The 27,344-nt window shown below is 39.6% G+C and overlaps 1 protein-coding gene across 1 annotated transcript; it reads left to right on the top strand.

Annotated features, from left to right (window-relative positions):
• The first annotated feature begins 466 nt into the window (after window positions 1–466).
• LOC147612968 (uncharacterized) lies at window positions 467–7,070 on the top strand. Its single transcript, XM_086782242.1, has 7 exons — window positions 467–711; window positions 2,120–2,274; window positions 2,489–2,570; window positions 2,920–2,986; window positions 4,271–4,456; window positions 4,570–4,630; window positions 4,788–7,070. Exons 2-7 carry the CDS (start codon window positions 2,160–2,162, stop codon window positions 6,734–6,736), a joined length of 2,460 nt encoding a protein of 819 aa, XP_086638368.1. The 5' UTR covers window positions 467–711; window positions 2,120–2,159; the 3' UTR covers window positions 6,737–7,070.
• Window positions 7,071–27,344: the final 20,274 nt, after the last annotated feature.

Here is a 27,344-nt window from a genome sequence, read left to right as displayed (position 1 = left end):
TGCCTTGCTACTTGACCACCTTGAACCCTTCTTTGCGGTGCTTGGGGATGACTAGTATTGCTGCTCATGCCTGTCTCAGGTTTCTCTTCACGCTGGACGACTACGACTATGACCAGTCGACATGACCGGTGCTTCTCACGCTTCACGCTTCTTCTATCACGCTCGGCTTTCTTGCGTCGAGTGTGGGGGAGCGGTATGCTAAAAGCCTGCCACGTGGTAGGTGCCCCATAAGAGATTAAAGAAGCCTCTATCCACCCTATCGAGCACTGATGGTGATGTTCATGGTAGGACACAAACATGCGTGTTTCTAGCCAGCACTCACGACGCAACCACTATGCATTGTGCATGGGAGATGCTCCCATGAAGTTGAACTTGAATTGTGTAAAAAGCAATATAAAAAAGCAACAATCTTTTAATGATGGTGATCAATCTTCGATCTCAAACATCAATTTAAGAAGAGCAAACAAATCAATCTATCATCACGTAAAATCTCAAGATCAGGTACTTGGCTTTATAATGACGACTTTTTAAATTTGTTATGGACTTAAAAAACTGGCAGTAGGTTGTGTGCATAATTAGTTTGCAGGTAAGAATTTGCTGTTTGCAGTTCGAAATCAGGCTTTGTACTGCAGAATCAGGGTTCGTGAAGCGTTCCTCGACCTGCATCAGATGCTAGGTTTTGTTCGAATATTTTGAAGCTTCATCCTGGCGGTAGGTTCTCTTACCCTATCCAACACAGAAACCCTAAATTCTCACCAGAAACCGCAATTTACAGTAGCACATGTAACCTGCACGTCAAATTTGACACAGAAACCTTAACGTCTCACCCAGCATCGTACTCTCATACGGTAACCCTACTCTTTTACAAGAGCATATGTAGCAAGCACATCAATCTGCTCAACATGTATTAAATTAATCTGCGCACTGTCTGATACATTGGATCTTTTTAGCAGCTCAGATCTGGTATAAGAGAAGCAATGTCTTCTTATTTATCGTTTTCTTCTCATGTGCCTCAATTTGAGTTTGTATTTCCATGTGTTTTGTTCTTTCATTTGTTTGGAGCGTATTGTGGAGCTTACTGTTACTCTGTAGTAAATGTTAGGGGTTAGGATGTGGAAATTCAAACAAGCAGGGAAGCTTACGACTATGCGGAGTATTCCAATCAGCTGAACGGCTCACTTGTGGGGCTTGTCCCATTGCCTTGACTGGCAAATATTTGGAAGGGTGGTACCCCCTTCTTGAAAGTTAACATAGTACCCGATGTGTTGGAGGCAATTTGAGCATGAAATGACTGGAAGGTGTGTTGGATTATCACATATGCAGAAACATGGAAAGTGGAAGAGCCATATATAGGCTAGAGTTGCACCTTGTCATAGGTGTATCTCCCCCGGCTGGTATTTTTGGGGGGCAACACAACGGGAGATGGGAGCCTGGTGGGGGGTTTTGCAGTGCCGTGCTTGTGGTGGTCGCCTCCTGCTTGGTTGTCCTGATGGCCTGGGTGACGTGGCAGTGCTACCTTGAAAGATAACACAGTACCCGATGTGCTTAGCAAGGATCTCTCAACCAGCTGTAGCCTGTAGAAATCAAACAACAATTCGTTCAAGGGACCTTATTGGAGGGACTGGCTAGCACACCACCCAGCCTCCGCTCCCCTTAGGAGTATCTGGGAGCCCCCGAGGCCAGACCAACACCATGCATGACTCCTCACCCAAGTGTGGGTGTCCCGTACCACCAGGATGCACCTTCCTGGTGTTAGGCTGAGGCCTGATCCGGGTCCTGATTCCCAGGGTATCCACTCTCTCGGGAATGCCCATTAATGAGCCTTATCCTCACTCATGCAATGTGATTATCTTGCTCATAGCTGTCGTACATCACATGCTCATGGAACCCTTTTAAACATTCGACCAAGGATGCCTATAGCTGAAGTACTTGGAACTCTAGTGACCTTTTGATGTGAGTTTTTAGTGCCATTGACTTAAGTGGCTTTTCCTCATTGCTAACCACCAAACATTTATGGGGTAGATAGTATGATTAACCCATGTTGCTTATTCAAAAAATTCTAGTGCTAAGTTTGGGATTACATGGCTTACCATGGTTCTCATGGATATTTGGCTTGCAGGACCATGGTGTAATTTCTTAGGTCCCTACATTTTACAAAAATGTCACGTAAAAAACTTATTGTGCTGGATGTAAACGGCCTGCTGGTGGACACTTACTTCCACAAAGAACCACTCCCAAAAGAATCACCAGATGCCAAAGTTGGCAATTTTTTCGGTATATGGCATATTTCTTTGAATTACTCGAGCTAAGTTGTAAAACTTGACACACAAGGACACAAACATAGACACTGACAGATACACAGACACATGTGCACGCGCGTGCACTTACACACATGCATGCATGTATGTATTAGAGAAGGTAATTTATTTTTTTCAACACTCTAAGGCAGTGTTAGCTCTTCGTAAATATTATGTTGCCATGATTTCAGTGTACAAGAGGCCTTTTTGTGGAGAGTTTTTGCAGTTCTGCTTAGAGAATTTTGTGGTGGGCATATGGTCTTCTGCACGAGAGTAAGCATTCTTAATTTCTTTCCCACAAGAGTGTGTTGGTTTCAACTGTTTTTGTCTACTTCTTAGTGTAGGGAGATAATCAATACTACAATAATATTTTGTAGTTTGTATAAAAGTAAGCTTTGAGGAGCCTTTTACTTGTCTTCATAGTTATTACCATTGGAATAATGACTTTGCTTCAGGGGCTTGTACAGACATAATCTTCAGGGGAGAGTTCAATTGCCTGCCCCTAATGGGCTGGTTGTCTCTCCCATCCAACCCCTTGCATCTGATGGGCAGGGGATCTGTCTGTATATACCCTCAGTCTTGATATTATGTGTTTGATATCTTATCTCCCTTATTTGTGCAGACACAATGTTAATAATTTGGTGGACTATGTTTTCGGAGACACCAAAGAAAAACTCGCATTTTCTTGGGTATGTTTAATTTCCTGTTATGTTCACTTGAAAGTTTAAGGCAAAATTAACTTTTTCAAAGGCTTTGAATATGCATGTTTTTCTTATTGGTTATATTATCGGCTAAATATTGTTAGCAGTCACTCCTGTCTGTACCATATTACTCAGTAGGGAGTGAGGGCCTCTGTTGTGGGTGTGCCCGCCCGGTTAGGAGTTTTCTCCATTTTTCCTCACTGTCCATATTTTCCCTGGTTTTTTGCTAGTTGTGGGGGGACCCTTTTAGCTGGCTGACTGGTTATCTCCTGGCCAACTCAGTTTTGCTGCTGACCGACCTGTTAGGTGTTGGCCGACTGGTGTCTCTGGAGTCTGCTGGTCGACTGGATAATATCCAGTCCTGGGCTGGTCCAGGGGCTGTTGGCTTGTTTGCAGTGGCCGACCAGCAGCCCAAGGTGGTATATATACCACCCTTGCCCCCCACTCAGTCCTGTACCGGATCTCTTGTATATAGTAGAGTTTATACAGCTTTCTCTCTCCTGCAGTTCTGCGTTTCAGTTCTCACAGGTGTTTGTCTCATTTCCGCTGCCCATTCTGACTAATATACTCTCTTCTTTTTCCTTGGGATTATGTGGGTTAATATTTATACCATTGGCATGTGCTGAAATGGGGCTTGAACCCTTGTTTTTGGAGATATATGTTAAGTAGGTGTTGTACAAAGACATGACATTGCAGCCTTGGCATTGCAATTTATAATCGTCTCGTGTTACATGCATCATCCCCCTTCAGTTGACGCATGTGCCATACTGGGCCATTAGTTAGGGTTAGGGTTTTGCAGAAGAATCAGCCTTGCATTGCAACTTATGATTACATGCATCATCCCCTTTCAGTTGCCATACTAGGCTATTAGTTAGGGTTAGGGTTTAACCAGCCCACAACCCTACTCTAAGAAGGGACAAAAGAGGCTATTAGTAAGACCAATACTATAGTATAAGCCTAGGTCAGGAAGAGTCTCGGGAGAGCCTGCTTTCCTCCCTCCCCATGTGGAGCCCTTGTGCCGTTTGACATGAGACTCAGTTAAGGTTATTGGATATCTAAGGTGTATGCTAGCTTGTAATTTCTTTTTCTTTCTGAGAGTAATTATAGTAGGTGCTGAACCCTGTATCTGCACATTGGCAGGCAAGGGATGTTACCACTGGGGCTAAAGCCAATTGGCAACTAAATTATTTCTGGTGATTGAGAATAGTACATGTAGCATTCAGGAAGCTGATGACCTTGCTGTGTTGGCCTTTTTTGACTCTTTTTTTGCAGCATCAGTCAGATTGCACAGATGTGGGTTTGAAAGCACCTGATAACCAATTCAAGCCCCTCTTTTTGAAGGAACTCTCGAAGCTGTGGGCGAGGGTCAAAGTGGATCTACCCTGGAGTGAAGGCGATTATGGTCCTTCCAACACGCTCCTTGTGGATGACACTCCTTACAAGGCCATTCTTAATCCTGTAAGACCAAGGCGGCATTCTGGTGGATCTCATCTGACTCTTCCAGCTTGACCCAAAGATGTTGATACACCAGGGAGAGAGCTAACCTTTTGTGTGCTGCTGTATTTGTGCAGCCAAATACAGGAATATTCCCACGTTCCTACACTGTGCACGATAATGGAGACAATTTTTTAGGTGCGCCTGCTGTTACCAAGTTGTTTAGAAAGCTTGCTTTTGGGCTCATGTTTTGTATGACATAAGGCTTCTGCAAGTCCTGTGAAGCTTACTGCGTGTTTTTGACATTATTAGGGCTTTCTTTCCAAACTTATATGGCCTAATGCAATCCTCACAGGTTGTGCTTTACGAAACTATTTAGAAGGTATTCGTGATGCTGCAAGTGTGCAGGGATATGTACAGAGTAATCCCTTTGGGGAACCTAGCATCACCTCAGAAAGCCCTCTCTGGAGCTATGTAAGCAAGGTTGTGCTCAAATTCAATAGTGCAGTGAGCAAAGTTGGAGATGGCATTGCCCAGGCCATACAGATTGTAACTGCTGGTGAAGAGGCCGATAAGAAACAGAAGCATAGGAAATGGAAGCATAAGAAACAGAATCATGATCCTTTGCAGCTTGGAACCCAGTCATCTGATTTCAACTTTGCTTCTGAAGCAGTCGAGCTTCAATCTAGTGAGGATATTCTGCAGCCCTTGACAAGAAGCACTCAGTCGTCTGATTCTATGGTTGCTTACAAGCTAATTGAGGAAGCACCTAAAGTGGATAGCCAGGAGGAACTCCATCTCCCTCTTGGTGATGGGAACAGGCTGCACATCACTGTGGACTACAATCAACCCTGTGAGGAGTCTCATAATCACGTTGGGTCCCTCTTTTCTAAAAAAAGAAGGGTGTTGTCTGAACAGTCTCAGGGTCCCGATGTAGTCAAACAAGCTAAAAAATGGCCTCATAACAGGGAGAACACTAGTTTTCCCTTTGAGCCCAAAGAAGCTGATATGGCTCGTAACAGAGATAGCAATGGTTCACTACTTGAGCAGGGTAATCGAGGAGCCGATGAGGAGCAAGAACAGCCTTGTAATAGAGAGCCTGGGGATCACAAGGCAGTGTGCAAGGAGCTTCACAAGAAAAGCCAGCCTGATAATTGTGAGCAGGGGAATCACAAAAGAGCTGACAAAGAGCTTTATATTAAAGAACTACCTTGTAGTTTGGAGGAGCACTGTGATGATGCTGATGGCAGTCTTTGTGAAGTAAATGGAAGCTCAAAATCGCACGTGACATTTGGTGACTTGGGGGTGGATTCCTTGAAGGCTGATTGCATTGAGAAGGGAGGTAGCAATGATGAGTTTTTTCATAGAAAATCTGGAGGAAAGGTATCAGGAAACAGCAGATTTGTAAGGATCTCAAGGAATAGTATAGTGTCGAAGCATTATCTGGAATGTTCTGATGGTGGCAGGGATGAAGACAGACGGCATCATAATCAGCATACTTATAGATGGCATAATGAGGGAGGGTATCATAATAGAGATAGCATAGGGCACAGCCAGGATTGGAAGAGAAAAAGAGGGTACTATCAATCAAGGGGCAACAAAAGGCCCGATTGTCAAGAAAGGGATCAAAGAGGATTTTTCTCAAATTATAAGCAGCACACTAGTTATGTGGACAGGCACGAGTCACACAAAAAGTACTTGAACAAAACCAAGCCTAGCTCACACAATGCCAGACAGTCTCAGCACAGGTGGACTGAAAGATCAATGGATGCTTCTACAGCAGACTTGTGTTGGGGGCCAACAATTGCAGGCTCTAGAGGTTGGGGTGAGTCAAATAAAGGTGGCAGGTCCTCAAAATTTGAGGCATCAACAGATGCAAGCCTGACAGGGCCTGCCAGTAACCTAGTTACACAGCCCCAGAGCAGGTGGAATGATCTTGAGAGACGATTGAAGTATGATGAGTTTGGTTCGAACCAAGGCCTGGGTGCATCAAGATACGCCTGGCAGGAAGTGGATCAAGGGTTTGAACAGAGAGCAGTATACGGGGCATTGAGTACACAGTCAGAAAGAACACAGCACTTGGATGTAAACATCCCTGACAGCAACCGAGATGTACGGCCCCAGGTCAGGTGGGATGATTGGAGGGGGGTTCAGAATGGAAAAACAAGGAGGTTTGAGATCACAGGCAAAAATGTTGGTCCTTCAAGTTGGTCATTTAGAACTGGGCGGGATGGACACAGGCAGGAATGGGCATCAAAGGGATCCTCTGGGAATTGGTGGGGTCACAAGGATAGGAACCGTTGATTTTTGTGACAGGATTCTTCTATAGCCTTCTACTCTGCTGTGTGGTTGGGACTTGATAGATTTTATGGTCACGTGAATGATCTTAGCGTTTTTGCAGCTGTGTACACTATTAGTACTTGCTGATGACGAAGCAGGTAAAGATCATTGGGCTTCTATTTGTATTTTAAATTTTACCGAAAGGTAAGCTAATAGTGATGATTCTTAACATTAGGCTCCAGCCTCTGCAATTTTTCTGGGAGGTGAGCTGGGAAAGCAGAGTTGGACTGTTGAAGAATTAGCAGGTTGTATACATGCTACAAGAATTTTTCCATGACTTCTGCCTGCATTTAATCATTGATGTGGTGTATTTAGTTAGCAGCATGTTTGTCTCATACCAGTGGTGTGCCAATTTGCCTTTTGAAGGATAAAAATAAAATCACATTCTCGTCTTTGGGCATATACCAGACGGGGATTCTTAATTTTAGCTTTGTTTTTGGGGGAAGAGCAGGTAAGATGGGTCATGGACACAAGTTTCTAGGCCAAGAAATGGCAAAAGCCTAGCCACTCCTTGCTTCACGGGTGTTGTACTTGATGCTTCTGTAGTGTACATTGTACACATAACCTACATAGCGTGGGTGGTATAAGCAGAGTCTTGTGCTATACAGGCTATTGATGACTTGTTGCATATTAAGTGTCCGTGTAAAGTGTCTTTTATATATGTAGCAAAGGTTGTGAATCCAACTTATGAAAAGCTATCTGACTACGTATTAAAGCTTATATATATATATGTGAAGAAGAAAGAAGAAAATTCTGAGGGTCCATGAGACCGAAAGCGTTGCAATATATCCATGAAGTCATGGAAAAAATATAAAAAGTAACTAGAATTGATACAATGATATAACGTGTTAGGATCAATGTGGATCCTCGGTATAGGCTCTCCAAGTCCACTACATGAGGAGGGGCACTCGTGTGTCTGTCATGCGAATATGAAGCTGTTGAGTGGAGCAGTTCCCTGGGTCAGTGGGTTTTGTGCATCTAGTTTGTTGGACCTGGATGCTTTGCCTAAGAGTACACATGGGAGGCAAGATGGCACATGGGCTGTTAATGTGTGCTGCCGGTTTGGCTTAGAGTGCTCTCATGGTCATTGGTGGGAGCCTCCATCTTGGGTCAGATGAAAGAAGCTCTTGATGGGAGGGCTAAGGTATCTGGGGGTTTGCATCTGTTCCTTAGCATAGCTGATCTTTGTGGTGACACATCTTCGGGTTAGAGTGCTCTTATGGTCATTGGCGGGAGCCTCCATCCTGGGTCAGATGAGGGAAGCTCACGATGGGAGGGCTAAGGTATCTGGGGGTTTGCATCTGTGCCTTTGCATAGCTGATCTTTGTGGTGACACATCTCCATTAGGTACGGTCCCAAGCGTCGCAGTTTGGGAAGTCAATGAACAAGATAGTGGGCCAATTTCCTCCTGGAAGAGGCAATGAAGCTCTCTCTTATCTCATAGTACACATTGGCATATGAAAAGACAATGCTTCTCCGTCTTGACCTCTAGTGAACACAATTGGCATACTTTGTTCTCTTCACCCTGAGTTGATGCGTTGAAACTTTGATGTGGCTGATTACAATCCTTATGGCATGTGACGTGTGTGTGTGAAGCTAGCCAGGTTTCTGAATAAAGCCATCCTCTTTTACCCTCATAAAACGATCTTGGCAAAAGTGTAGCTTCGAAAAAAAGTTGTAGATCTAGCCAGGGGGCATATTGGAAATCAATGATTCATCCTCTTATTGATTGGTGGTATAAGTTAGCTCTATACTGTAAGGTTTTGTTTATAAGGAGAAGTTGCTTTGTGGAAGAATAGCTTGGAGGCACAATAGAACACAATTTGGGTGCACATGGGGGTGGGGCCATATGTGTGGTCAGTTGGTTAAGAGATGGCTTAGGTAGGTTTGGCATCATGCCAAATAGGCTACATGCAAGTGTGAGATGCTAAAGGGGGTTTTTTTCAGGACACAATGTTTGGGTATTTGGTTGGAAGGAGCACCAAGATGATTAGTCTATTATTACCCTATTGAGTGGGTCCAATTGAAAATGTATGATGGTTGACATGCGCATAATATTTGACCGCCTTTTGGTGGTATATATAGAGGCATTTGACATCTTCCATTATAATCAGATTATTAGTTTTGAGATCTATCTTCACTACCTTGTGCCACTTTCTTTCAAAGTGCATACAGTCCTATGTCTTAGTATCTTTTCAGATTGCCATGTATGCTTCCTCATAGGATTGAAGCAACTGCCATCAATTGTAATATCAGTTTATAACAAAAATTTTAAATCATTCATCATCTCTATCTTGCTAAGTCCATATTTATGCGAAGGTCTTACTCTGTGTTAACACGTAAGTTGTAAGAAGGTATCAGAGCTTGGGTTCTAGAAAAGGATCCTGGGTAAGTTATTGTGTAAAGCAGATTTGGAGAAATGTCTCAAGCGGCAAGAAATGCCCCTTGGGCACTACCATCGTCGTTTAGTAATGAAGGAAAGTTGGATATCTTTTACACTCTAGAAGTTCAAGATGAAGGTAATCTTTTGTTTATATGAGTTATCGAAGACAATGACCTGGGTGAATGAGATGTTGATTGCTATATTGAATATTGCAATAGATACAACGAAAACAATAATTCTGCTAAATCTTACTCTTGTTTTGGTATGGAGGAGGAGGTATGTAGATTCTCTATGTTCAATTGTCATAAGCATCAACAATTATGTCATGACGCTGATTAAGCATGGTTGGTTCCGAGGAATCAATATGAGACTACTAATCAGACAATGGTGTAGAACTAAGGTATTAGGCAATCTATTCCCCTTGAGCATACTTCAAGCCACCATCTCCATAATCATTTGATTCTTACATTTGGCAGTGTCATTTTTCTTGGGTGTATGAGCAACAATAAGCTCACACTTGATCCCTTACTCCTTGTCTAGTTTGTGAATTTTGTTGAAGTGAACTCTCCATCATCAACAATTCAAAACTTCTTGGAGCTTCTTTCTTATCTCATTCTTGAATAACCTTTTAGAAAATACTATTGTAGTCATTGATGATCAACACCATGAGTAAGAAGAACCATCAGCAGAAGTTAGAAGAAAGAGGAGACTTAGCTCTATAATTGTCCTCTTGCAAAAATTGTTGGTTGATGTTGCTTGCCCATCCTACAAATTTTCACATGCATCTTACATCTCTAGGAATAGGCATGCCATAATTCCATTTTTGTTTGTCTCTCTTTTGAGACTACATAGCTTGTGTCCTTGCCACAACTTATGCTTGGGCACCTAAAGCTAAAAGTTTGTAGGGTTTATTACGCTTGATGTTTCTCTAAAACAACATTCTTTATGGGATCCAAGATGATTACACCTTCGTAATCACTCTCACATTACGATCGATGATTGTAGTGTGACAAAGAGTAGATTCCTCTTGATGGGATACAAGATGATTGCACCTTCATAATCACTCTCAAGTCACAATCGCTAATGGCCTGACAAAGTTTAGATTCCTCTTTTGATGTATAAATCATAGAGAATAACCAAAATCTTTTTAGTAACACATTTACTAGAAACAAAAGTGATAGTCTTATGTCCTTGGTTGGGTTACCATTATTCCTGATCACTATCATCATGGTATTTGACTATAGAGATGTACAACACTCCTTCCAACTAGTTATTATCAGAAAGGTGCACCACTATCGATGATCCATGATCCATTGGGCATAGTTTAATGATTGGTCTTTGCACACCAGTCCTTATTTTAAAAAAGTTGCACTATTGATGAGCCATGATCCATGATCCATGATCCATCAGGCATAGTTTAATGGTTAGCCTTTGCACACATTTCTTCTCAAAGAGTAGCACATATTTGCTTGACTCCTTCTTGGTGGGTTTCAAAGTGCCATTTTTCTCATTGCTTGTCTCTTCCTGCATTCAGGCTAATGCGACCAATAGAAATATATCACCTTTTCCTAATTCTTATCTTTTGAAGAAGAGGGCTTACATGAGCCTTTACCATTGTGTTTGTTTATACTCATGGGGAATGTTGCATCCCCACCATCTTCTATCTTTTAACTCATCTCCTTCTCTAGAAGCACTACACTAAAATTCTCAAACGTAAGGGTGGGTCCTTGATTTGAGTATTCAGTGTTGTGGAGTGTTAAAACCATCATACCTTTGGGACAAGATCCTTACGTACCTATATACAAGATCTTAGATTATTATCCTAATTCGAAGAGCTCCCACAACTCATATCAAGACAAGATTGCCATCATCTCAAACTTTTGTAAATGTAGTTAGTTCCATCTAACTTTCTTTTATTTGCTAATTGGTGGTGGTCGAGCTCGAGGGATGGTTCCTGTAGGTCAAGCTGTTTTTTCAAATCTATTACACATAGAAACTTGCCAAAGATCCTTGTCTAGAGTAATCTATGACATCATGTAATAAATTATGACTTGTACGTAACCAAATAGTAGGACATTCATAGAGAATAAGACTTAGCCAGATAAATAGATGTAGAGAATAAGCTAAATTTCTATTACAAATCAATATTACAACTCACAACAATTGCCTTCTATTTGTGGGCTCCTTCCTATAAGGGAGCTTAGATAGTGATCTACAAAGACAATGAGATAGAGGTTGCATGCCATTAGGGGGGAGGGTGTGATATGCTAGGGGACCTTTAAGGAGAGTCGTAGTAAAGTCAATCATGAGACAAAGATACACACACGTACTTTGACTTATCCGTTTTAGTTGCAAGCTTTTTAGCGTCACAGGGGGACAAGATTTACTAAAAATTAAATTCAACTTATGCTACTTTGATTCCCTCCAAATTTCAAATTTGCTGCTCCTCCTTCCCATCCTCCACCCCTCCTCCTCCTCCTCCTCCTCCTCCTTCCCATCCTCCATCCCTCATTGTTCCCTTCTCCTCCTCCCCTCACTCTTTTCCTCCCCTCTCCTCCTCCCCTCTTCCATCCCTCACTCTTTTCCTCCCTCCCACCTCCATTCGCCGCTCTTACCTTCTCCTCCAAACCTTTGGGCCCTGATGTGAGCTCCCACTCTTACTGCTACTCTCTCCTCCTGCCCTTCCCTTCTCCTCTCTCTCTCTCTCTCTCTCTCTCTCTCTTTTCCTCCCTCCCTCCTCCGTCCGTCACTCTTTCCTTTTCCTCCAAACATTTGCGCCCCGGTCTGAACTCCCACTACTGCTTCTGCTCCTCTCTCCTTCTGCACTCTACTCCCTTTGATCACTCCAATACTTCTCCTGTAAGATCCCTCTTCCTATGCAATATAATAACTTGAGTTATTGTTCTGTAGTGTACATCCTAGTGTGAAAGAATGCAGGTTTAATAGGAGATGGTGTGCATTTAAATGTTAAATGATATAACTATTTATAGATGAGTGCACATTAATTGGGCTAAGTTTGAATGGATAAAGTGTAAAGTCTAAGGTTGAATGGTAAGGTGTAAAATCTTAGGTCTAATTTTTGGGTATAAAATAAATACAAAATAAGGAGACAAGCTTTAAAACTAATAGATAAGCATAAATGAGGGAATTAACTTGATATACATGAAAATGATGACAAGAAGGGACTAGTAATTGTACTCCCACATGGCTCATGCATGTAGCCTATAAAAATCCATGCAATTAAACCTTAATCTCCATGTAACCTCTCCTTTTTCATGCATTCAACTGCTCCAACATGCATCTAATCCTCATATAAAAAGTCCCCCATCCTCATTGCAAATACATGGTTTTCTCTATTCATTGTAGGGTACATTTTGCATAGTTTTCAGCATCGAGACTAGGTTCGTACAAGCTCATAGCCTAGGTACATTAAATCACCTCAAAGTCTATGCATTGGAGTTTGTGGTGGTTGCACATTTGGAGGTTCAAAAGTAGGCATGTATTTTTGAAGAGGAGGGAGCATCAACATTATTCAATTTAGTTTTTTCATCAAAACCCAAGCTAGGTTGACAAGATACATCATGTACAATTAGTCACTTTATGCATTTTTTTTTGTCTATGTTTCTTGCTCTACCAATTAAAGATGATATATAATGTTATTTGTAGCCCAATTAAAGTGATTGCTCGGTCATTTTGAGCGACAATCCCAAAATTGAGTAAGTGTTCACTAAGGTCATCACTTTCATTATCTTTAGATTAGAAGTTTTTTTTTAAATTTAAAAACACTTTTAAAAAAAATTGGTTTCAAACAGGCTTTTCATTTATTTCCATACTCCCTTTGTAGATAGGAAACCGGTTCTATCAAATCTAGTCATGTTATAGATGGTTCTGCTTGATTCTATGAACAATGAAGTAGACAAGTCCCTCGATTATACAAGAGCTTTCCTAATGTGGCAAATCTACAAGCTCAAGGAAAGGCACTAAATAGTGGTGCTAACTATGATAAGCATCCTCAAAAAGTGGAGTCACCTAGTAAGAAGCCTTGAAGAGGCGTGTGCTGGTCATGGAACAGGTGGACACACAGTCGATGGAGGATCCATACAAAGGTTAAGGCTCATATCCGTTGTGCTAGGCTAAAATTTGGGTGGCAAATGAAAGCCCACACAAGGCACCACAAGGGAGGGCAATGGCACAGCTACATAGAAGGACCAGGAGCAATAGTGCTAGCACAACAGGAACACTAGCAAAGACTAGGCAAAGGTAAAGAGCAAGCAAGAGAGAGAGAGAGAGAGAGAGAGAGAGAGAGAGAGAGAGAGAGAGAGAGAGAGAGAGAGAGAGATTAACGTCGGTAGAATGCAACACGAGGGCATATACGACCAAGGTGGGACTTGAACTCGGGTGGATCATGGCCTTTATAAGGGCCCCCTCGTAGCAAACAAGAGAGAGAGAGAGAGAGAGAGAGAGAGATTAACGTCGGTAGAATGCAACACGAGGGCATATACGACCAAGGTGGGACTTGAACTCGGGTGGATCATGGCCTTTATAAGGGCCCCCTCGTAGCAAACAAGAGAGAGAGAGAGAGAGAGAGAGAGAGAGAGAGAGAGAGAGAGAGAGAGGACAATGGTGATACAATGATTGGCACGTACAATGACAAGCTTGATTGATGTGTATTACTTATTACAAAGTGCAAGGCCTTTTTGTAGGCACAAAGGCCTTATCTTGTCACACTAAGGTGATGACACAGGGCACACTCAATGCATCATCACTTATGTCATGGTGGCTATAAGGCCTTATCTTGTCACACTAAGGTGATGACACATGACACTCTAAATGCATCATCACTAATGTCATGGTGGCTATAAGACCTTATCTTGTCACACTAAGGTGATGACACATGGCATGCTAAATGCATCATCACTTATGTCATGGTGGCTATAAGGCCTTATCTTGTCACACTAAGGCGATGACACATGGCATGCTAAATGCATCATCACTTATGTCATGGTGGCTACTATAAGCCCTTGTTCCCATGCATCTATCACACACACATCTTATCTACTCATAAGAGTAGGTTCACACACTTATCTACTCGGTGGGAAGGCACATCAATGGTATGGATAAGAGCCAGTTTTATTCATCTTAAGAATGTCTTTGTGCTAAGATTTGCTAGAAGCAGCGATAAGTAGAGCCCAATGGCATAACTCTATAACATTAAGCAACAAGAGCATGAGTCAATATAAGAGATTATGTCTCTCATCTTAAACATTTGAACTCTCGGTATAAGATTTGGAAGAGGCTCACCAATGATGAACAATTATTGTCACGCTCTTGGAAGGGAGTATGAGACCTTAGAATGCATGACTATGTACTTCTTTTATCAAAACCAACCACATTAGATGCATAACTATGTGCTTATTTTGTCGAAACCAACCACATTAGATGCATGACTATGTGCTTATTTTGTCGAAACCAACCACATTAGAATGCATGACTATGTGCTTATTTTGTCGAAACCAACCACATTAGAATGCATGACTATGTACTTCTTTTATCAAAACCAACCACATTAGATGCATAACTATGTGCTTATTTTGTCGAAACCAACCACATTAGATGCATAACTATGTGCTTATTTTGTCGAAACCAACCACATTAGATGCATAACTATGTGCTTATTTTGTCGAAACCAACCACATTAGATGCATAACTATGTGCTTATTTTGTCGAAACCAACCACATTAGATGCATAACTATGTGCTTATTTTGTCAAAACCAACCACATTGGATGCATGTTACAAAAGGCACATTGGATGTATAACTATGTGCTTATTTTGTCAAAACCAACCACATTGGATGCATGTTACAAAAGGCACATAAAAAATGATTGATGAATGAATCGACCTCAATCATCCTCGAGCAAGCTCACCAATGCAAATAGTTATTCTCGTGCTTTTGGAAGGGATTATGAGACGTTAGAATGCATGACCATGTACTTCTTTATCAAAACCAACCACATTAGATGCATGACTGTCTGCTTCTTTTGTCAAAACCAACCACGTTAGATGCATGACTATCTGTTTCTTTTGTCAAAACCAACCACATTAGATGCATGACTGTCTGCTTCTTTTGTCAAAACCAACCACGTTAGATGCATGACTATCTGTTTCTTTTGTCAAAACCAACCACGTTAGATGCATGACTATCTGTTTCTTTTGTCAAAACCAACCACATTGGATGAATGTTGCAAATTAGCCACTAAGGGAAAGGCACATAAAAATATGATTGTTGATGAATCAACCTCAACCATCCTCAAGAAGGTCAAGATAGGAGGTAAGAAAGCCCAACAATGCATACCTATACCCAACAAGGAGAGAGCTAGTGTGGTGTTCAATATGTAGGCAAAATCATACAAGCACGATCAAGGATTTATACAACCCAGTGTGTCTCCATGAGGAGCTCCTATTTTCTTTCAAAAGAAGAAAGATGGTTCCCTTAGATTATGTGTAGGTTATCAAGGCCTTAACAAATGTACTATCAAGAAAAAGTACCCTCCTATACCTTGCATTGAAGAATTCCTTGTAGACTTCATGGTGCTTGTTACTTCACTAAGAGAGATTTGAAGTCATCGAGATATTACTAAATTAGGATTAAGGAAGAGGATATACCCAAGATTGCTTTCAACTCTAGATATGGGCATTATGAGTTTTTGGTTATGCCATTTTGATTAACTAATGTACCACAAGTTTTAATAGAAAATTAGCATTTTTCTTAGAAAACCAAGTGTGTATTCTTTGCTAATAAGTTTAGCTACTTTGGGATTTGTGGTTATTGAGAAAAGAATCACTCCTCAACTAGAAAGGAATCACTCCTAACCCAAAAAAGACTGATGGTGAGGGTCTGTGTGGTTACTGAGAAAAGAAGCACTCCTGAACTAGAAAGAAAGCACTCCTAACCTAGAAAAGAATCACTCTCAAACTAGTAAGGAATCACTCCTAACCCAAAAAAGACCATGTTGAGGGTTTGTGTGGATTACAAAAAATTGAACAAAGCAACAATTACAAATCAGTTTTTCCTTCCTTTTAGAGATTCCCTTTTGGATGCATTGGGGCTAGAGATGAAATGTATTCGTTCTAACGGCTACAATCAGGTTGTTTCGATGGCACCTAAGGATTGGGGGAAGACATCTTTTGTCACATAATAGGGTGTTTTGCAATCAAATGTCATGATATTTGACTTAAAGAATGCTCTTGCAACATTTTAAAGAAATGGTACATGAAATCTTTTGAATGAGTAGTAACTGGCTACATTCATATGGGTGTTTATTGATGATTTTAGTGTCTTCACCCAAACATGTCAACACCTTCATGACCTTGCTTTGTGTTTGGAAAAGTGAAGACTATCCAGATTGAGCCTAACTCTAATGAAGTATGCTTTTGCTGTACAAAGTGGGATGCTACTAGGAAATATTGTTTCTAAGGAAGGCATTGTAGTAGATCTAGCCAAAGTGGAGGTGATAAAAAATTCTCTAGTTCCAACCAATGATCGGGAAAGAGCTGCATTGGTTTCTAGGGCAAGTTTGGTGGCATAACCAAATGCTACACTATTTAGCACATGAAGTAGTTCCTCTGAGTCTGAAGGTCACTTTGGAATGGACAAAAGAGTGTGATTTGGCATTCCATTGAGACTGATGATGTCAGAGGCACCGATAGTCCAACCACCACTAATTTGGGATTTTCCATTCCATGTGTTTATAGATGCCTTAGATGTCACAAATCAGTAGTGTGCTTATGCAAGAAGCAGAGAAGAAATGGTTTCGACTAGTATATTATGCTAGTCACATATTATCCACCAATGCCAATGCCAAATGAAACTACTCCACAACACGAAGAATCTCGGAATGATTTATTCTGTCAATAACTTCTGCCATTATTTAGTGGGGGTAACAAATTTACTTTTTATGTGGACCACTCTACTTTATTGTATTGGGTGGACAAGCAGCATGGCTGGTAAGATGGCTCGAGGGATGCTGATTCTATAGGAATTTGATGTGGACCACTCTACTTTATTGTATTTGGTGGACAAGCAGCATGGCTGGTAAGATGGCTTGAGGGATGCTGATTCTATAGGAATTTGATTCCACCATTATCCATACTCTAGGAACAAGCCATTCAATTTTCGATTATCTGTCTTACTTCGACATAGATAATTGAGAACAAGCCATTCAATTGTCGATTATATGTCTCACTTAGAGACTGATGAACCTCCGGCCAAAGTGTAATGGTTTCCTAGATGATGTTGAATTGTTTATAGCAAAGGTAATATGTGTTCCCATTACTCTAATTTGGTATGATGAGATGTTGTAGTTTGTTGCAACAGATCTTATGGGTAATGATTTTTCCTGAGATCAAAGAAAAAGGATAGCTATCTGAAGCTAGATTTTCAAGGTCATTGCTGGTTAGTTGTACAAGGAGGGGATAGATTAGATTCTTTGCCATTGTATTCCACCATATGAGCATGAAGCTATTCTACGAGAACCACATCAGGGTATCAAAAGGTAATTTCGCAGGTGATGTGACGGGCTGAAAGATCCTACAAGCATGCTTGTGGTGGCCAATGGTATTAGGAGATGCTTACAAATTGGCCGAGTAATGTGATATATCAACCCAATAGAGAGAGATCAGATGCCACACAATCCATTAGTGTTGCTTCTTGAACCATTGTAAAAGTGGGTTAGACTTTGTTGGTCCATTCAAACTACCAACCCATTTCACGTGTAATAAATATATTTTGGTGGCCTACAAATTATAGCACCAAATGGGTAGAGGCCAAAAATTTAAACGACAATACATCCAAATCAATAGCCAAATTTTTGTATGAAATGATCATAAGTCAATTCAGATGTCTGATAGAATTGGTCAATGATTAAGGTAAACATTTTGTGAATGATGTCATTCAATAATTGGGTCACTTAACACCTGATCATTCATGAGAAATCTATAGTATATTATCTGCAAGAAAATGGTCAGCAGGGCAGCTAGCAACAAAATCCTATGCAAGCGGATTCTGAATTAGAATCGAACTACCTGGGATGAAAAACTCTATTCATGATTTTGGGCTTTTCACATAGCTTTTAAAGTGGCCTCAAGTTTCACAGCCTTTAAATCACTGTATGGCACATAAGCAGTAGTTTTGATGGAATTATTAGTACCAAGTCTTTGAATTGTAGTAGGTGAAAGGATTTTTGGAAGAGTCCCTTCAGCATTAACATGAAAAACTTGCAACTGGATAGGCTCTTACAAGTTCTTATCTTACAATGCTATTCCCACTAGTTTTTTGTGGCAATACAAGTCAATCCACCTCCTATGCAGCCAAATCCAGTATCAAAAGACTCCAATAGGAAAATCATCCAATCCTCGAGATAAAGGTGAAAAGGAAACTCCATAGGGATGCCCTCTCTATTCTATTCAAGAGAAAGCTCAACATAAGTCTTTCTTTTCTTTAGAGCATGGATTAGTAATTTCAAAGCATTAACAACTTGCATAGGTAAAATTAAGAGATCTTATTTTTAATTTGCATCATCAAGAAATCTCTTACCAAACTAGGCTTAAACTAGTTCACAAAATAATCTTGCCCAATTCGAGTCACAAAATCAACAAGTCATTCAAGGGATTGCTCAATTCGTAAGTGATGCCATACCTAATGGTATCTATGATATATTTCAACACCCACATTGGGTAGCCCTGATACCATAGAAAGAATACAGGGAATAACCCAATGTCATGGGGCTTTTCCCAACCACACTCGAGAAACCAATTTTCCGTGGCCTAGCTTACAAATGCAGAGTTGAGTTATGTCACTTACCTCGTGAAAGCTGGTTGCCAAAGATTGTCATTATTGCATAGCCGCACCCGAAAGCTCCACTTCGTCGCACCCGCCACCACCGCTGCCCCTTCAATGGAAGCTCAACCCTCCTCCACAACTTAATCTCTCACACTCACCCTCTCACATGCAAGCAAGAAGCACACATAAGAGCTCAAGCAAGCAAGTAAGCAGCAATAGCATAAGATAGTAGATAGAGAAGAAGAGCACTCTATTGAATTAATAGCATAAAAGAATGAGTTGTGAGAGTTAGATTTTTCCTCTTATGTGTAGCTGCTAGGGTTTACACTCTTGGGTGACCAAAGTTAAAAATTATATCCTAGTGCTCCTTCAGCCACTCTAGTTTGTGTAAACACTTAATTCACAAATAGTTCTCTCTATCTAAAATCACGTGGTATGCCTTTAATAGACAAGCAGTGATGAGCACACACGTAAAATATACAATACATGGTTTTCAAGTGAATTCCAACCATTCCGGTGTATGTGACCCAAAGGTGGTGAAAATGATACGGCAATCGGCATCAACGCCATAGATATGACCCTAGTCTCTACATACTATTACTTTTGTGAAACCATCTCTAGCTATTATCTAGTCTTATAAATGAAACTGCTAAGTGATTTATTACAAGCATTTGCATTTGAAATTTTTTTTCAATGAGAAATTATAAGTCAAAAATGTAAAAGTAGGGCACTACCCTATCGGAGACCCCAAGTAATGTCCCAGAGACGCCATAGAAGAGTATCCAAGAACCACTAAGTACCTGGACAACGATAGTTTTTTAAGATCTTTTATTGTTTTTTTGCCACAAGGTCCCTTCCCATGAAGATCAAGGCTACGGTCCCAAGGCTCTATTTCACTGAGCCAAAAGGCCTACATAGTGATGGTTATCTTCTTGGTTCCCTCTTTTTATTTTTTTTATTTTTTTATTATCTATTTTTATTTTGGTTATTTTTTAAAAACTATTTTCACTTGACAATTCACATAGAAGACTTTGCTCCTCTGACTAAAGAGGGCACACTAAGGAAGGTAGAGTACTTGGCATACTTTAAAGTCGATCTAAGTAAGGATTGAACTAGGTCCAAATCCTTAATGGTTATCCAAGTAATAACTAGAAAAATGATAGACCATGATGGCCACCATGCCTTGCTTGGCCACGATGGCAGCAAGCTTGTTAAGATGAGCCCCGCCACCACACAACCAACTGCTTGCTTACACTATAGCCTATCCAGAGGGCCATGATGTTCTCCCCAACTTCTCTTTCTCAACTTGTCTTTTTACACTACAACATCATCTTTTCTTTACTTTGTAGCCCCACCACCCCTCTGCTTGCTATGCTTCCACGATAAATAGAGCCACATCACCTTCTCGCCTCTACAGAACCTGCTACATTTCTTATTCTCATGCGATAGAGTACTTCTTGTGCTTACTATGAGTGTTGTGCAAAGGTGCTAGCACCCCTTCACGACATAAACCTTTTTTTGCTCCTCACCTTGCTATGCCATGCCTATGCCCTTCCCTTCAGAAACATGCAAGCAAGCACTCAAACAAACATTAAATGAAGAATTATTAAAAAGATTGAAATTGAAAACAATAGTATTATTTAAGGATGGGTAGAATACACCTAGTTAGTTGTATAGTTGGGAAATTGAAAACAATAGTATTATTTAAGGATGGGTTTAGAATACACCTAGTTAGTTGTATAGTTGGGAAATTGATATGTAGAATTGTACTTATGATGTTCACAACTTTTATTGTTACTTCCTGTGGACCTAAAAAAATCTTCAAAATCATCGATCTATAGAATTATACTTATAATGTTGACAACTTCTATTGTTACTTCCTGTGGACCTTAAAAAATCTTTAAAATCATCGCAACATGTCATTCATCAGATATACACATCTCATATGCTGGGTCGGACCTAGTGAAATGCCTCCTTTGGTGTACGAGGCAACAGTCTAAATGCATCCTCACTGTTATATGGCATGGGTACTATAGGCAAGTGAGCTAACTAGCTATCGTTAGCTAAGCTGTCAAAAATGAACCACCATGCTCCAAAAGGGACAAGGAGTTGATAACATTATTTCATAGAATGATGGTGTAAGTGCGTAAGCTCCTGCCCTTCTCCCCTACTCTACAAGCTCTTCTTGTGCATTCCTTACTTGATAAGGTCCTCCCACTAGGTAAATTACACTCATGTCATCATGTCATTGTGGTGTCTCCCCTACCATGGACTACAAGAGGAGTCATATCCCGTAGTGCCTAAAATATGTTCTACAATGGTGTAAGTGCGTAAGCTCTTGCCCTTCTCCCCTACTCTACAAGCTCTTCTTGTGCATTCCTTACTTGATAAGGTCCTCCCACTAGGTAAATTACACTCATGTCATCATGTCATTGTGGTGTCTCTCCTACCATGGACTACAAGAGGAGTCATATCCCGTAGTGCCTAAAATATGTTCTACAATGCCAGTATAAGTAGAACATCATGGACAACATGCGACGCTCATAGCTAAGACATGGTGCAAGGGGATAAAATTGTAGGTAGGGCAGGTCCACAAAGGTGTCTCCACAACCATCGCTCCCCTAATGATGCATAAAAATATCGTGAGTGGGTTTGGAAAGGAGGAATACTTAGCAACCCTTTATACTACCAATCCAAACAATCTGGGTCGTCTAGGATAGGATCACTCGTATCAATCTATGAAAAGTCCATATTCACGGCCAAAGTCCATATTCACGGCCTATAGCAATAGCAGAGTCATACTTTCATTCTCTTATTTTTTAATGTGCTCTTTCTCATCATTTTTTTATTCACGGCCTATAGCAATAGCAGAGTCATACTTTCATTCTCTTATTTTTTAATGTGCTCTTTCTCATCATTTTTTTTAGTTTTTATTGTTAGAGTCAGATTTTTAGTATGTGTATAAATGCTATATTGATATACATGTTGGTGTAAGCTATATTATCATGGGTTAGCTTTTTCCAACCAGGCTCCCTCTTGATTAGGACATGAAATTTGTCGGGGAGCGGAACGTGGGGGGAAAAGTGATGATATTAGCATAAGTCTCCCCTTCCTGATTCTTATCATACCTTGACTTCATGGAAGGTATTGTAGGTTTTTTGTAACCATTAGGGCTTGTGGGCTAGGAGTGCCCTTTGTTACTTGCTGCAGCGTATCAATCTCCAGCTTCAAGGTTGGTAATGGGCTTTCATAAGATTGGATGGAGCTTATGGGTTCCCCCTTATAGATGAGCAATGAAGTTGATACTTATACGACAAGGCAACGTGTCACATTTTTTTGAGAACAAGGTTGAGAGAGAGAGAGAGAGAGAGAGAGAGAGAGAGAGAGAGAGAGAGAGAGAGAGAGAGAGAGATTTTACATTTAATGGTTTTCTTCGTACTTCTTACTTTTTAAAGTATGATGTTTAATATTATTAGTAAGTGCAATCTTTTAATTTCTTCTTTTTTGTTTAAATATGATGTTATGTGCTTTAAGTTTGTGTGTGTAATATTTTTGGGAGTTATAATGTGCATCGTAGTAGGTTGTATGTGTGTGTGTGTGTGTGTGTGTGTGTGTGTGATGGAGAGAGAGAGAGAGAGAGAGAGAGAGAGAGAGAGAGAGAGAGAGAGAGAGAGAGAGAGAGAGAGAGAGAGATTGTTTACATTGTGTGTGTGACACACACACACACACACACAGAGAGAAAGAGAGAGATAGAAATATTAAGTGCAGCCTTTTGTTTTCTTTTTTTAAGACACTTTAATATCCTTTTTATTTGTTTAAGTGTGTGTGTGTGTGTGTGTATTTGAGAAAGTTTTTTATTGAAGGTGGTTTTTTTTAATACTTGAAGGTGGTTTTTTTAATGTTTTAATACTTGAATAGCAAGCAGGCGAGTTGTGTGTGTGTGTGTGTGTGTGTGTGTGTGTGTGTGTGTGTGTGTGTGTGTGTGTGTGTGATTGTTTACATTTTATTATTTTCTTATTACTTCTTACTTTTTTAGGTATGATGTTTAATATTATTAGTAAGTGCAATCTTTTAATTTCTTCTTACTTTGTTTAAATATGATGTTTATGTGCTTTAAGTTTGTGTGTGTGTGTGTGTGTGTGTGTGTGTGTGTGTGGAGAGAGAGAGAGAGAGAGAGAGAGAGAGAGAGAGAGAGATTAAGTGCAGCCTTTTATTTTCTTTTTTAAAGACACTTTAATATCCTTTTTATTTGTTTAAGTGTGTGTGTGTGTGTGTGTGTGTACTTGAGATAGTTTTTTTATTAAAGGTGGATTTAAAAAAATAATAATACTTGAATAGAAAGCAGGTGGGTTGTGTGTGTGTGTGTGTGTGTGTGTGTGTGTGTGTGTGTGTGAGAGAGAGAGAGAGAGAGAGAGAGTGATTGTTTACATTTTATTGTTTTCTTTTAATATTATTAGTAAGTGCAATCTTTTAATTTCTTCTTACTTTTTTTAAATATGGTGATTATGTGCTTTAAGTGTTTGTGTGTGTGTGTGTGTGTGAGAGAGAGAGAGAGAGAGAGAGAGAGAGAGAGAGTGAGTGAGTGATTGTTTACATTTCATTGTTTATGATGTTCTCTCTCTTTCTCTCTCTCTCTCTCTCTCTCTCTCTCTCTCTCTCTCACACACACACATGTATTAATTCAAACACACATTCTACACACAAAGGGGTAAGCACCCAAATGTACAAATTCAAACACACATGGTAGTTACAATTATGATTTTTACTCCCATGCGCACTAATAGAGGAGTTACAATTATGATTTAACACACTCGCACATAGTAGTTATGCATCAACTTACTTATATATATGCATGTATGTTTGACAGAGATGGAGGAGGTGACTCTCATTTTTTTTCAGCATATGAGGAGTACTCTTTCCTTTGAGGAAAGGGTGAAGTTGACTACTGAATTTGAGCATCGCTTTTATCCTGAGCTACGTTGGTTTGGGCCATGGTCGATTCAAGATAATGGATGGATTGATGTTTCTAAAATTATTATACGTTTAGATTCAGAACAATTAGATGAAAATATTATGCTAATGAATATTAAAGAAAGTTTAGGCTTGATTGATTTTTATGAAATAAACTATAATGTCTTTAGTGATAGAGATCAAGTACGTCAAGTATTTGACGAAGTTATCAAATGTATCCCAAAGCATAAGTTAATAAGAAAATAAATATTATTATGTTATTCTTCTATGACCATTGCTATTTGAATAGTTGGTATTTTTTTAAATATAAATATTGTGTTTGACTTTTCATGCTTTTATTAATCTCTCTCTTTCGTTAATTATAAAAAAGATCATGATTGTTATTAACGCGGGTCGGGTCATGACACTAGACTATAATGTCCATGGTGATAGACAAGTATTTTTTTAAATATAAATATTGTGTTTGACTTTTCATGCTTTTATTAATCTCTCTCTTTCGTTAATTATAAAAAAGATCATGATTGTTATTAACGCGGGTCGGGTCATGACACTAGGCTATAATTATAAAAAAGATCATGATTGTTATTAACGCGGGTCGGGTCATGACACTAGACTATAATGTCCATGGTGATAGAGATCAAGTACGACAAGTATTTGATGAATTTATTAAATGTATCCCAAAGCATAAGCTCCGTAGAAAATAAATATGGTTGTGTTCTTCTTCAGTGACCATTGGTGCTAGATTGTTTTTGGTATTTGAATAGTTTTTATTTTTCATTCTTTTCTTATACTCTTTCTCCATGTCGCTAAATATAAAAAAGATCATGATTGTTATATTAATGTATAGTTTCATTATGTTTTACACAGAGACATGTCATTAAATATCTTAAAGTTGACCTATGACAATAATAAATTATCAGATACGATCCTCTTTGAGGAGATGCCACAATTGGGCTTTTTTGGATATCAGCCTAGCTCAAAATGGGAAGTTCTTGGATTTGATGGGCAGGATGATATTAATCCTTGGTATATTTATATAGTCTTAGACCCTTATACACTAGATGACAATCTCAAGCTCCTCTTAATCAAAGAGACATCGGGATTACTAGATGGCTTTTACATTGTGGGTAGTAGATGTAGGAGCTCCGAGGAAAAGCGCTTCATTTTTAGGGAAATACTGAAGTGCATACCATTAAGGAAGTTGGTAAAGATAATGTAATAAGCTTTAAGATTATTGATGGATGTCTCTTCTCTCTCTCTCTCTCTCTCTCTCTCACACACACACACACACACACACACACACACACACACATGTAATACACAAATAGTTACTCTTACCTTTTATTGTGTATTTGGTGTGAAATGTAGCTAGGACTAGGTGAGAAAAATAGAGAGATCATAAGTTTATTATTTTTTTGGCCTTTGTGTATGATTGTGTAGAAGCAAGCACAAGGACGATAGCATCAAAGTTGGTGCTTTCGAATACAATTCTCTCTTCAACTTGAGGTTAGTTTTTTTGTTGCCCTTTTTGTCTCTATCTATTTGTGTGTTTGTTGTCAATATGTGATGCATAGAAAAAGAAATTTTTTTTGTTCATATGTTTGGTTAGCTAGAGAGAGAGAGAGAGAGAGAGAGAGAGAGAGAGAGGAAGTCTGCACATCAAAATACTCTCTATATCTCTTTCTATCTCATCGAGTGTTTTAATATTGATAGTTTGTATTGCAAATGTTAATGTAATAACAATTTTTGCCACGTCTAAACAGTTTATAATATTGATATGCTTGGTGCCTAAGCTAGAAACATTTCATTTATTAGACTACTGCCTTTGAGATTGTAGAGAGAATTCTAGAGAGAGAATATATGGGTCTTAGAGAATATACAAACTATAGTAGCCTTGGAGAATATACACATGAAGTAGTCTTATATTAGTAGAGAAACGTTCTTAAAAAAGTAAAAAACTTCCTTTATAGTTTTGCTCCCAATACATTAATTTTAGAGAGACAATTATATGTATCAATAAGAGTTATCATTGTGTACTTTTTTTTTATCAAGGAGGTATCTACATGTATATATTGTTGGTGTATAGGTAGGTTACTAGGGTTAGTTATATGTTGGCAAAGATACAAAGATATATTTATATAGCCTTAAGATATTAATTTTGGATTTCATCAAATGGAGATTCAGAATGATAACAACCACTCAAAAGCTGCGAATGATTCTTCCAATGAAGAAGTAGCTTTATCTACCCCACTCGAGTTTATGAATGTTCGAGCTGCAAAACACCTTGCTCGGTCAAGGTCTCCATCTAGACAACCAAACTCTAAACATCTATAAACTATTATGGATATATATGAGCGCACTCAGAAAAATCAGGTTTCTTGCAGCAGGGAGTACGTAGATTTCCTTTGGGATGAGATCCGTGGAAGTGGCAGCAGCCAAAGGGGAGATATGCTAAGAGATGAGTTGACTCATCATCTCCATCACGTCCTTGACAGTAGTGGTCGCATGGAGGCTAACCAACTAGACGTGATTTCTTTCATGGAGAATATGCATGTTGAAATTGGGGAATGTCTGGGTGGATGTAATGGGCAATGTAAAGAACAAGTCGATTCTCTAAAAGAGCAAGTACGTACATTAGGCTTGGAGGTATTGAGTCTTAAGATATATGTTAATTGACTCAATGCTATCATGCAAAAGATGAGCCGTATGTTAGAAGCCAAGGTAGTTGCCTAGAGAGTTTGTGAGAGTAATGATGTTTTTGCTTAAGGGACAAATTGTATTGCGACTTTCAGATTTGGCTCTCCATTTTGGTTGTATTTATGAATTTCCTATTTTCTCAAATTCAATACTTCTCTCTTCTAATTTTTTTCTCTCGCTCTTTTTTTCCTGTCTCTCAACAGGTTTTATATTTTTGTTCTTTCTCTTTTCCTCTCTCTCTCTCTCTCTCTCTCTCTCTCTCTCTCTCTCTCTCTCTCTCTCTCTCTCTCTCTCTCATTGTCTCTCTCTCCTTCTCTCCGCTCTCTCTTCGGAGACGGATTGTATATGTTATACTCACTTATCTATGTAGGAGATGGATTGTATATGTTATACTCACTTATCTATTATAAACTTCTCTAAGAATTACATTGTCATTATTGAGTTGAGTCTATTTGGAGTAGGGTCACATGTGTGATAATGGTTGTTGAAGTAGAATAAATGCAATAAGGTAATATTATGTTTTCCTTTGATGTTCAGAATAATTATAAAAAGAAAATTAGTATTCGTTATTTTGTGTTTCGAAGGAGATTGAAGATGGTTAGGAGTTGTATATACTTGAGTTTAAACCAAGTTTGTTGGCCTTCGAATTTTGGATGCAACACACGTGTCTTGCCGTAATCG

This window comes from Cibotium barometz, chromosome 44 (genome assembly GCF_041138505.1).
Source record: "Cibotium barometz isolate CiBa-2024 chromosome 44, ASM4113850v1, whole genome shotgun sequence".
In the NCBI taxonomy this organism is placed as follows: domain Eukaryota; kingdom Viridiplantae; phylum Streptophyta; class Polypodiopsida; order Cyatheales; family Cibotiaceae; genus Cibotium; species Cibotium barometz.
The sequence above is the reverse complement of the archived record's forward strand: the minus strand, read 5'-3'. Positions and strand labels throughout refer to the sequence as shown.